This window comes from Manacus candei, unplaced genomic scaffold (assembly GCF_025592945.1).
Source record: "Manacus candei isolate 608988 ecotype Guabito, Panama unplaced genomic scaffold, ASM2559294v1 h1tg000037l, whole genome shotgun sequence".
NCBI classification, from domain to species: domain Eukaryota; kingdom Metazoa; phylum Chordata; class Aves; order Passeriformes; family Pipridae; genus Manacus; species Manacus candei.
Genome location: NW_026138085.1, coordinates 8,172,996 through 8,185,579, shown reverse-complemented (window position 1 = coordinate 8,185,579; position 12,584 = coordinate 8,172,996). Strand labels below are relative to the sequence as shown.

At 47.2% G+C, this 12,584-nt stretch overlaps 1 protein-coding gene and 1 long non-coding RNA gene across 8 annotated transcripts in view; both read left to right on the top strand.

The window, feature by feature from the left end:
* LOC127473698 (uncharacterized) overlaps positions 1-8,353 on the top strand; it is a 901,041-nt gene extending 892,688 nt beyond the window's left edge. For all 6 annotated transcript variants that reach the window (XR_007905552.1, XR_007905549.1, XR_007905551.1 and 3 more), the window contains one exon: positions 7,987-8,353. This is a non-coding gene — a long non-coding RNA (uncharacterized LOC127473698). The remainder of the gene's footprint in view (positions 1-7,986) is intronic.
* ADRB2 (adrenoceptor beta 2) overlaps positions 1-8,353 on the top strand; it is a 32,095-nt gene extending 23,742 nt beyond the window's left edge. For both annotated transcript variants that reach the window (XR_007905546.1, XM_051793596.1), the window contains exon 2: positions 4,621-8,353. Coding sequence is in view for 1 of the 2 variants with exons in the window: in XM_051793596.1 (XP_051649556.1) it covers positions 4,621-4,655 (35 nt within the window). In the remaining variant the exon portion in view is untranslated. The remainder of the gene's footprint in view (positions 1-4,620) is intronic.
* Positions 8,354-12,584: the final 4,231 nt, after the last annotated feature.

Here is a 12,584-nt window from a genome sequence, read left to right as displayed (position 1 = left end):
TGCACTTTTAACATATGCTGTTTAAAGGTTATAGGAGGAATTGTTGGCAAATGGTAGATGACAGGTTGCTGACACAGGATAAAATAGCAAGAGTTTCCAAGGAGAGATTAAAGAGACAGGAAAGGAAAGAGGGGAGAGTCTGTAGACAATCTGTGCCAGTCCTGACTAGGTTGTGAGACCTGTTTAGATGCAGAGGCTGTGCATTGCAAAGCTGACAGACTGTTCTGTTTTCTAGAGTACTGGAGGACTATAGAGTGAAATTCCATCTTCCTCTGCCTCACTCCACCCTGAATCTGATGGATGCTTAGGGAAGAGCTACTCAGCTGCCTTGCAGGCACCTACATTGGTCTGAGGACTGGGCTCCATTACTCTGGAAATCCAGCTCTCAATGGAGATTTCCACAGTGTACATTTCAAATGGAGTGAAACAAATCTAAGATTTAGGGAATCACAGAATAACAGAATGGTTTGGGTTGGAACAGACCTTACAGATCATCTCTTTCCAACTCCCTCCTGTAGGCAGGGACACCTTCCACTAGACCAGCTTTCTCCAAGCCACATCCAACCTGGCCTTTAATACTTCCAGGGATGGGGCAGCCACAGCTTCTCTGGGCAACCTGTGCCAGGGCCTCACCACCCTCACAGGAGAGAATTTCTTCCTAATATCCAATCAAAACCTACTGTCTTTCAGTTTGAGTTCACTCTCCCTTCTCCTATCACTCAAGTTCCTGATTTGCAAAACCACTTATCAAAGCACTGCTGATCTACAGCCTAGGGTGAGGGTGGGAATTTATTCCCTCTTCATCCTTTCCTTGACGTCTTGGGAAATGCCCCATGGGAGGCATTTCAAACTCCCACTGTGACTATGTGGGCACTAGTCCATTCCCATTGACTGAAAAGGTCATTTTTACTTTCTCATCGGATCTTCACCCTTCAGAGTGGCTGTCCTTGAGCCTGGGATATCTTGTGAGTAATGACCAAAAACGATTTCATCATCAGGCTTCCACATCTTCTAAGGCTGTAATGAAACAAAAGAAGGGAGTGTAAATTAGTGATATCCTGCTGGGTAAGTAGTTAACAAGATGGAAGCATGTGGCCTGACCCTGTGGGATGCGGGTGGTCCATCCGTCCCGTTGTGCTTCTCTGGTGAGCAAATCTGAAATTCCCACAGGTGAACAGGCACAGGTCAAGAACAGAGGCTGCAAGGTTTCTTCAGCCAACTTCTGTTTTGAATATTATGCTTTCACTTGTGAACCCTGAGGAATTCAGATCTCAAGGCAGAGGAAATGTTGGAAGAGGTCAAGCGAGCTGCGCTCTCTTCGTGTCACTTGGAGCAGCAAACAGCCTGCATTCCACGGCAACATCTGATTTTCTGTTTTTACAAGGCAGATGTTTAGGAGAAGTGATCTGCTGTTTATTTTAATTGCCATCTTCCAAACCTCTTTCCTACGTGCGCGCACACATTCGGAGACCATAAATAAGGATTCTTCAGATTATGCCGCTATTTGGGTAGCTGGCCCTGTCTTCCATCAGTGCCTGGACAGGGCTGTGTGCTGCAAACCCTGTTCCCCCTGCACATCAGTTTTACTGTAGCATAAATTAATTAGGTCTAAATCCTTTCTCAATGACACGAGCATAAATCTGAAATTGCTCCGCTGACGTCAGCTGATGGCAGTGTAAAGGAGAGTTAGGCTCCTTGACTTCAGAATGTTGCTGATTTACACCAGGACAAGAGCAAAAGAATGGGAATGCTGGCTGCACTTTTCTCCTCCAAGAGGACACAAAGAGTTGTAGGCACCCTGTGCTGGCAGCATTCAGGGTGTTAATCCTTATTCACTTATTTCTCTAGATTTTCCTACACTTTGCTTCTAATGGTTAGAAGTGAGAGTCTATAAAAGAGATGCCAGTCCCTCTCTCTGCAGTGGCTTCACCTTTCAGACTGTGGGTTTAAGCAGAAGGAGACACAAACTAGATATTTCTTCTTGAAGCTGTAGGGCTTCCCAAACAACCTTACTGCTTAAAGAGACTTTGGCAAAGAGTGCCTGGATTTCTGGTGGCTGCTCTATAGAAGTTAGAGAGTCCAGTTGTCACCTCAAAGTCCACCAGCCTTGCTCCACAAATGCCACTGGAGACAAGCTGATTTACACCCCTCTTCTGTTGGCATCTGGCCAATCTCTTAATTGTTCATAAGTGACTTTTTTAATAGCACATATTTGCTCTCAGTGGCTTTGTTTGCCCACAGTGAAGTGCAGTCATGTGTGGTGTAGCTGCTTTAAAGCAGCAGATTGAAACAAGGTCCGTGTGAACCACCAGGTAACCTGGGGCTGCCACAGGGCAGGACACGAGTTTCAGGAGCCCAGCCTGATTCTGTGACCCCATTGACAGGACCTCCCTGTCCCACACTCAGAAGGTGGCCCCATGGAGATGGAGTGAAAGCTAACAGAGCACAGCTCCAGTTTTACCACCCATTTTGTTCTCACTAGAGGTGGACAACTTGACTGATGCCTTCGCTGGTAGGGAGTGATGGAGTTTGCCAGAAGTGAAACAAAACTGTGATTATTGTCATGGAAACCAGAGCCTGAATGTGAAGCTCATCCAATGGGGCAACAGGAAAAGGACATTGGACTTCGTCTCCTATCAAACTGTGTGTGCCTTGGATTTGGAACACCAGACAGTCACTATTATAATAACCTTGTCATGAGATATCAAGAAGCATTGGCTTCCTTTGTATTCCTGGGAAGAACTAAACCAGGCTCTTGGGGACTGGCCTGTGAAGGATGGGGTTTCTTAGCAGCACCACTCTAAAGAGCAAAACTCTTTCCAGTTATGACAGGCAGCAATTAAACCACAGTAGCTGAGAGATGCAGAGTTAGAAACATAATCTTGCTGTGCTTTGTGGCTCTACTTCCTGAATGCAAACATGTAATTATTTTAGAGTATTCCCTCTTCCTTCTCATTCGAACTTTACAAGTGGCTTTGCCCTGGGAGCTCATGGCATGGTTCTTGTTTTCTTGCAAGCTTACAAGCTCCATCTGTAGGACTGTTGAAGAAGAGCTCTCTGGCTTCAAGCTGATGAAAAAGGGCAGAGAAGCTTCACTCTGAGTTTCCAGATTTGTTCTGGAAAAACTCCAGCATGCTTAGCATGCCACACTGCAGAAAGACACTTGATTTCATCATCTGTCCTTCATATTTGGGGAGAGCTTTCCACCCTGGTTAAACTGCTGGTCCTTGGTCCTGTGCTGCATGAATGTGGGGCTGAGGCTGTTGCCTCTGGAATGGTAGAGCTGGTATTATTTCACAAGGGAAAACTCAGCAATATTCTAAATAGATCATGAGCTGAAAGACTTTTGGGTAACAGTTGTCATAAAGAATTGTAGTGACAGGACAAGGTGGAATGGCTTCAGGCTGCAAGAGAGTAGGGTTAGACTGGATATTAGGAAGAAATTCTTTACTGTGAGGGTGGTGAGGCACTGACAGAGGTTGCCCAGAGAAGCTGTGGCTGCCCCTTCCCTGAAAGTGTTCAAGGCCAGGTTGGATAGGGTTTGGAGCAATTTGGTCTAGTGGGAGGCATCCCTGCCCATAGTAGGGGTTGGAATGAGATGATCTTAAAACATTCCACGTTTCTGTGATGGAATTCTGATCCCTTTAGGTTCTGATAGCCCACAGTGCCCCACGTAGAAAACTAAACAGCAGTGATTGACATGTTCAAATCATCTAAATCCAGTTGATTTAGCAAATCAGTTCTCCTCAACCTGGTATTCAACACATGTCAGCCCCAGCCCACACTTCCCTGCACAGGCTGCCCCTGCAGAGCTAATTGCAGTCCATGGGGGCTGTTTTTAGGAGGAGAAAACACAAAAGGTGAAAGACTTTCTTCCTTTTGTGCAGAGTACAATCCTTGCCAGTAAGGTGAGGTACAGACTGGGGTTGTGAATGTTTGGAAAAGGATGGATGGATGGAAGGAAGGAAGGAAGGAAGGATATACTTTGCAAGGCAGATGGAGTGTGAGTAGTCCTTTTAAAGAGATGCTGGCAACTAACACTGTTGTGAATTATCTCTGTCATGTTGGAACTTCATCTTCTATTTGCACAAGAAATATAACTTCATTTTAGATACCAAGAATTTTTCTGAGAGAGGCATTGTGTTCCCAAAGAACAGATATGTTTTTTTCCTTTGTGCAGATCCATTCTGGCTTTAAACCTGCTTTCTTCTCACATGCACAGATGATAATCTTTTACACGTACTTATTAAAAAATATGACTTTCAAAAATTAAAAACACAGGCATATTCTGTACTTGTTCCTTTCTTTACCTCATGATTAATTTCCCATTTTCCCATCTGACAAGTCTGTCATTTGAATATCTCCACAATCAAGAAAAAGCCCATTTTTTTCCCTTTTGTAGATTCACTGATATATTAAAAGCAGAAAGAAATGTGTTCTCATCTCCTGGGCAGCTGACCTGTTTGTAGAGATGTATCTATTTATCTTTAGTGTGAGGGCGATGAGGCCCTGGCACAGGTTGCCCAGAGAAGCTGTGGCTGCCTTATCCATGAAAGTGTTTAAACCCCAATCTCTTCTGTGCTAAACTAATGTTTTTTTTCTTTCTTCTCTATCCCACAGAGATCCCTGAGTGTCCAGGAATGGTCAAGAGTTGAATGGACCAACCTCTCTTCCTTACCATCCTGAGCTCATGAGGGCTCTGAAGAGATTGAGTGGGAGCACAACCTTGCTTCCTTGAGCCTGGGGATGCTGTGGGAAGTGATTGCCTTGGCAAATGTCTTCATCCTAACCCATAGCCCATCGTGCATCACCTGAAGAAGAAGCTGGTGAAAGATAACCAGGGGACCAGGAAAGGCTCTGCTAGCCTTGGAGGACACCACCAGGGGATTGGCACTATGAGAGGCACTTTGCAGGAGTCACTGCTTGTGGAACCAGCTCTGGAAAGAGGCTACAGGAGCCCTGTGAACTGAAGGAGAGGGATGTCTAAATCATGATAAAAGGTAGAGAGGTTTCCTGGGCACAGCAACCTTGGAAAGCACTTTCAAAAAGGGAGTACCAGGACCACGTGGTCATCTCCAGTGTCTGATTTGGAAGAGGCACAGCAAGGTCACTGCCTTATGGTCAGGTCAGGAGACCAGCAGGATGCCTGTTCGCGTGCTGGTTGGGGATCCAGATGAAACAGGAGTCTGTCCAAGACCAAGAGAGAAGAAGTGTGGAAGATTGCTTTGACTTACTCTGTGCTTGTTTCTCCTTCTGGTATCTTCTCTGTCTACTTCTTCTTCTCTGTAGGTCCATATACATCATGTGGGGCCCAGACTCTCACAAACAAGCAGAAAGATTGGCACAGGGCAAATCCTGCCCAGTGCAGATGCAATGTGGCCTTTGTTTGCTCCTTGTGCCAACAAATGTGCAACTGTCATGCCTGGACTTCAGACAGGAGAAAGGCTGGAACCTGACAATCGTTTCACTTGCAAGTAGTCACATTCTAGCACGACCAGCCACCCTTGGGAGCCAAGTTGTAACACCTGAGCCTCAAAACATCATAGAGCATCTGTCCCTCTCCTGCAGCTGTGGGAAGGAGCATATGGACAGGCTGCATGCTCAGCTCCTGCTTCTTGGATTGGGAAAAACTCATTAAGCAGTGAAGGAGACAGATGTGGAGGGAGTGACAGATCTCAGGCAGAAAACAGTAGGAAAAACTGACTAAAAACCATAGGAAAATGTGCACCTTTGACTTGCAGGTGGTGCCCCAGCTGTGGACTGTCATGCCCAGCTGGGCAGCTGCAGATGTCTGGTCACTGAGCTGCTCCCAGAGGCCTGGGCAAAACACGCTGGTACCAAACTGTGCCGGGAGCCCCATCTCAGACCTTCTCTCCTGGGCTTCCAGCTGCAAACCTCTTCCCTCATGTGCAATTGTATTTATTTATTTATTTTCTTGCTGCTTGATGTGAAGCTGCTAAATGAGCCGCCTCCCCACAAACACCCTCAGCCAAGAGAGGATGGAGGGAGGGGGCGTGTGGTGTGTCTGTGCAAGGGGACTGGGCAGAGGGGCAGGAGAGAGGGACACCTTCCAGGAGTAACCTTCTAGTGGAAGCTGTCCTTGTCCATGGTGGAGAGGCTGGACTAGATGATTTTTAAGGTCCCTTCAAACCCTAACCATTCTGTGATTCTATGATAAGCCTTGAACGAGATGCCTCATCCCCTGGAGGTGTTCAAGGCCGGGTTGGATGGAGCTCTGAACAACATGGTGTAGTAGAAGGTGTCCATTCTATGATTCTATGATGTGGACATGCCTACAGAGGGAGCATACAAGGCAGGAGGAAAAGGCTGCAGTGAAACCCCAGTCTCCCTAGGGTGAGGGTGCAATTTTACTCTGTCAAGAACTAAGGACAAGCTGGGTAGAGCTTCGTTGGGAAGGACAGCAGGACAGCTGCAGCCTGCATAAGCTTGGGAATGTCCCTGTAGCCAAATGTCCTCCATGAATATGTGCTTGTGCAGGACATTGTGCGAGTTGCTCACCCAGGTTGTGCCCTCCCAGCACTCCCTGAAGCAAACTTACAGTTTCTACACTTGCAGGGGGACATATCCCCAGCCAGGCAAGTTCCCACCAGTGTGTTCACTGAGGTTATTAAACCAGGTATTAACCTGGCAGCTTTTTCTGCTCTAGACATCCATCACAGACCCATTTGACACAGCCAGTTTGAGACCAGCCTCTCGAGGCAGGGCTGTAGCTGTGCTGTAGTGGTTCATGCTCAGCCTTGGCTGTTCCTACCCTTCTACCCCTTTTGCCTAAAAACTGGCACACCAGCAGCATCCACTCATGGTCAGATATCCCATTTTATGGAAAGTCTGTCTGTCCCACTGCAGAGGGGAAAAATTTCTCTGGGAGAGGGCGGTTGTCCAGTGCCCTGCTACTCTCCCACGGCTCCCACACTCAGGAGGGACCAGGCTACACTGACATCCCTTGGTGCATCTCCCAGCTGCTCCAGGAAAGCCTGGCTTCTCCCATACCCTTCCCTCTGAGACGCCCCAGCAAGGCTTTGTCCAAACCTGTGTGGCTGCTGACTGGAAATATTTCCCAACAAAACCTGTTCCTCCTAAGATTCTTGGCTGGTTCTAGTCACTTATTATGTACTGGAAACACTATCCGTGGGATTAGTTTTCAGGTTAGAGACATGCATGTAGTTCTTTTTCTCACAAATCCCCTGATGTGCAAGAGCAGGTTGCAGCAAGTGGAATGGATGCACTTGCTCTGATCATTTGCCAGCATGGCCCAAAATCAGTGACCTACTCATTGCTGATCACTGCCTTGCAGAGTTGTATGAGTTGGAGACAGAAGAGGTGTATTACAAATCCATCTGCCTCTGACCCTTCAGGCTTGTTCCATATATTACTTACCGGTGGTGTGCTGGGTCTATTTTTAAGTGCCCTGACACCAGGGTTATTGTGCTGTCCTTTGGGAGACTGCTCTGTGCTCCAAGTGAGGAGCTGCTGTTAGTTTTCCACCTGCATTTTCTCTTGAAAACTTCATTCCATTATTCCTAGTGATGCTCTTCAAATACCTGCTGTTCATTTTGTTCTGCCACTTGACCTGCACTCTTCTTTCCCTTCCAAGAACATCTCTGGCTCCCTGATCACTGCTGCTCCCTGTCCTTCCCATGGCTCGGCACATGATGAGCCTGTTCATTAATTCAGCCATGCTGAGTTTGTCAGGGATATGTACCCACCACTGGAGCAGCTGGAAGTTCTGGCAACACCCAGTCTCCCAAGCAGCTGTGGTGCTTCTCTCTCCCTCATTGAGAAGCTTGTGGGGTGCAGGGAAGGGTCAGACACAGAGATGTGTCCAAAAGCCAATCAGTGTTGGCAGTGAGCACCTGTTTCCCAAGATACACGGAAGAAATTCTTCCCTGTGAGGGTGGTGAGGCCCTAGAACAGGTAGCCCAGAGAAGCTGTGGCTGCCCCATCCCTGGAATTGTTCAAGGCCAGTTTGGACAGAGATCTAAGCAACCTGGTCTAGTGAAGGCGTCCCTGCCCATGGCAGGGGGTGGAATGAAATGATCTTTAAGGTCCCTTCCTAGCCAAACCATTCTGTGACTCTGTGATCCCACGGGAAGTCACCCCTGTTAGGGACAGCGCACAGCCAAGCCCCCATCTCAACAACAGCTCTCTGCAAGGAGGGAGCCCCACGCCCTGTGAGCGTGGGGGGGGTTGGCAGGCTCAGTGCACGTGGAGAGCTTGCGTGGGGATCCTGTGTGTGCAGAACTCAGCTGGAGCACCATCGTCATTGTAAGAGCTCTGTTCTTCTCACTGAACAAATTGTTCCGACAAATAAAGAATGAAAAGTCCTGCTCTTCCCACTCTTCTTTTTTTTTACGCTGTTCATCAGTTGGTGCCAGAGGAGGGGACTGTACCTCGATGGTGGGAACAGAAAGATGCCAGGGCAGCTCAGGAGGTGCTGGGGCTGACAAGGAGGAGAGGTTGGGTGCAGTCAGGATAGCCAGGGGAATCCAAAACACACAATGCACCAGAGCAGGTGGCAGGGCTTTTCCTTTAAGCTTCCTGGTGCTGTTGGGTGATGGGTTGAAATATCTCCAGGTGCTGTGGGAATGGGCTGTGGGACCAGCCTAGGGAGGAGCTGAGCAACAGCAAGGCAGTGGGTGTGGGACTGCAGGTGCTGTGGGGCTGAGCAGGAGGAGGTCTGGTCAAAGAAACCAAGGGGAAGGAAAAAAGACAGATGAAAGAGAGTGCTGAGTCTCCCAAGGGTTTCACAGAATGACAACAGAGGAATCTGAAGTCTCCTACATGGCAGTGTGTCATCCCATGGGCTGGTTCCTTACGCACACTTCAGATCAGTGGTGGAGCAGAAAGCTCCTTAACTCCTCCTCTCAATCCTCAGCTGTTCTCCCCAGTGACACAGGGCAGGGTGGCAGTGACAGTGTTACAGCTTTTCAGAAGCATTTGTCAGGGGAAGTTTTGGTCCCCAAACAACGAAAGAATCAAAACCAACACATTTCCAGCTGAATTCATGATGAGACAATTAATCATCCCAATTTAAAACAGTGGAGATCCTGGAGTGCCCTAATACATAAAGATGCTTCAGGCAGTGGTTGTGCTAAGTGTTTGCAGCCAGCAGGCACAGGGCTTCAGGCAGCAGCACTCTCTGGGTCCACAGTGTTCCAGTGGGACCTGTATGCAGCACTGCCAGGGTAATTTGAGATTTTGATGTGCCTTCTATCACAGAACAGCATAACTGTGCACAGATCCCTGTGGTGCCATACCTCTGCTTTTTAGTGTGACTGGGAACAACAAAAACTCAGCAGCTCTCCAAGAACATTTCCAAAGTCACATTTGACTTAGACACTTCTGTGCCAGCCGCGAGTACCCATCCATCCACACTAGAGAGGCTTATCTAACTAACAGGATGGATCTTCTCCATCTCCCAGGCTTTGTATCTGGATTTACAGAGCTCTGGGGTCAGCCCTGGGTTTTGGGACTGGATAAACCATGAGCCTTATTTGCCAAGAGCACACACCACCCCAGTGCCTCCAGACATCCCAGGATGTGTCCAAATATCTTTCCAAAGTTCCTAAAGCTTTAAAGCAATCCAGAGAAAAGAGCTGTGAGAATATTATTGCAGCACATAACTGCAATAAACCTTTTCTTCGTCCTTTCATGGTTAGAGGTATGAACATGAATTATGACAAACTTAAACCTCTTGAGAGCAGCGTGTAAAATTGCTTTCTCAAATGTCTGGTAAAGAGCATTGTTAACCCAAGATGTCAGTACTCACGAATGCTTCTGCCTGAATGAGGCTATTTTACAAGTCAGTTTAATCCTTCCAGGAATTAAACAACCCCTTTCCACCCTCACCAAGCAGCAGATTCACTCTTTGCCCTTGTTTTCTGACCCGTTTGTTCATTTGAGGCTCTGGTACCATCACCTCTTGCAGCAGATGAGACACATCATAACTCCCAAATGTAAAGAGGCTAATAAAACCCCCACATTTGGCCAGATTTTAGGCTACCTGGCACATAGCAGAGGCTGCAGAGAAGTCAGGGTCTTCTCATGTGCAGCCAGCAGTGACTGCTGCAGCTTTTAGGGTCATTTTGTCAGCTGTCATGCAAGCAAGGTTGCCAGTCCCCAGCAAGTAGGACATCTTCCTGCGGTCCCTGCTGCTTCTGGGTATAGATTTTCCTGAAGGATGGAGGATGATAGAGGGGACTGTGCCCTCAAGACCCAATCCAAGAGCAACAGTTTCCCCAGCCACAGCCACATCCCCTCATTTAATGATCCTCCCTCTCTCAGTATCCTTTTAAGAACCGCACAGCTGGGCATAAGCAGCAGGTACTTTCCCTGCTTTCCTTGTATGCCTTCTGGTGGATGTGTCCCTTTCCCTGGCCTGACACCACCCCAAAGAGTCCTGCTGCTACCATAGCACTTATATTATTCCTGATCCTCTTCCCCCAGCCCAAGCTGGCACCTTCCTGGGACACAGGCTGATTTCTGGGTCTCACACACACATTTACTTTCAATCCTATAGGCACAAATCTCAATAAATGTTGGTTTAAAAAAATTCCAAGATGGTAATTTACCATCATTTTGATTACTATGGTAGAATTTTTAATTCCCAGGTGCTCCATTTTGGTCTCAGTGGAAACTGGTAGAAGGGGTCACCTTTGGATTGCAGAATCCTGATGCTGAAGGGATGGTTTTGCCTCATCAATCAAGGAAGTGATGAGGGCTGGGTTATTTGCCTGCCTTTTTTTTGTACATGTCAGTGAAATTCATAATGAAATGTGGATCTGCCCAGATCAGGCTGTCATCTGAAAGGATGAAAGGAAAAAGAGGAAGAAGAGGTGTTAAAAAAAATGAAATTACGGTTATTAAAGCACAAAAAAATAACATAAAAATATATACAAATGCCAGGTTGGTTTATCCATGCTGCTTCTCTAAAGCTTGTTGTGACTGGAAACTGGAAAAGAAGAGAAATAACTAATGCTGTTGTTAACCATTAACTATTTTGCTGCAAGTCTTTACCGCAGCCTGCATGGGGAGCCCAAATTTTTAAGAGCTAATCTTCCCTGAAAGCCCATCCAGGCCAATGGAAAGGCTATCTGGGTGTCCAGGGATGCAGATGACTATTAGCTGTGTTTGCAATGGCAATAGCAACCGGGCAACCGAAGCAGGGAGCTCCACGGCTCCAGGTGTCACACCAGCCGTGTGGGAAAGGGTCTAGTCCTGCAAAGCTCAGGATCTAAACAGGTGAGAGGGGTTAAACAGGAGAATAAAGACAGGTAGGGGAGATATCTCAGGGGCAGCAAACAGGATCCAAGTGAACTCCCTGGTTAAGCTGAGGTTGGCAAAACATCAGGAAATGATGATCAAAGGAAATGATAACTTATCGGGAACTGTGGTGATAGACAAGGAGTAATGGGCTCAAACTGGAAGAGGGGAAATATAAGTCAAGCATTAGGAAAAAATTCTTTACTGTGAGGGTGGTGAGGCCCTGGCACAGGTTGTCCAGAGAAGCTGTGGCTGCCCCATCCCTGGAAGTGTCCAAGGCCAGGTTGGATGGGGCTTGGATCAACCTGGGATAGTGGAAGGTGTCCCTGCCTCTGGGAGGGGTTGGAACAAGGTGATCTTTAAGGTCCCTTCCAACTCAATCCATTCCATGATTCTGTGACTATCCTATGGTAGGATACACTACTTCTCTAGATGGGCTATTGTCCTGCAATGTTACAAAATTGCTGTGGAGTAGCTCAGCTGGAGACATCTGCATTCAGCCAGGCAAATCCCGGCCACTCGCTCTACTCTCTGCAGCCTTTTCCATGGCCCTGCCTTGGTACAGACACAGGGACCTGGCTCTCTGGCAGGGTGTGTTTTGCCCCTGCTGCCCCTGCTGCCCCTGCTGCCAGCCTTCCCAGTGCCCTGCACTGGGGAGCAGCACATTCCTGTTTCCATCCCTGCACATACCTGATAGCTGCACAAGCCCCGCAGGAGCATCAGATGCTGCTTCTTGAAAGAAACCTGTGCAAAAACTGTAGCACCAGAAAAAAATTGCACAACAAGCACCAAACATGCAAAGGCAGATTTTGGGAAAGGTTCTGTGTTTGTTTAAAGGCAACAATTTTCATCTTTGAAAAATAATTTCAGATGTTTCTTTCTAGAAAACAAATAAGTCACATCTTCATCACCACATTGTTCCCCTTTCTAATGCTGAGTGGAGTGCACTGACCCAGGGACTGTTCCACTTCCTTCTGCACTCCTTCAGCTGGAGAAGGTTTGTGATTTTTATGTTTTTTAAACAACAAAGGAGGGGGATGGGAAAATATGCAAACACCCTGAACAAGTGCATTCGGGGACAAAGCAAACAAGGAGGAAATTAAATTTTTCAGTTTTCTTTTATCGTCAAAACCAAAGTAAAATGAATGTGTCAATCCAAAATGAAGTTTGCCATGTTTCAGAGACCCCCACAATGAAAGTGCAATCAGAAAGAAAAATTTTTTTGAGGAAAATATGGTTTTGATTGATGGAATCTGACTTCTTGATGCCCAAACTGTGGCTAAGCAGAGTTGAATGGCGCT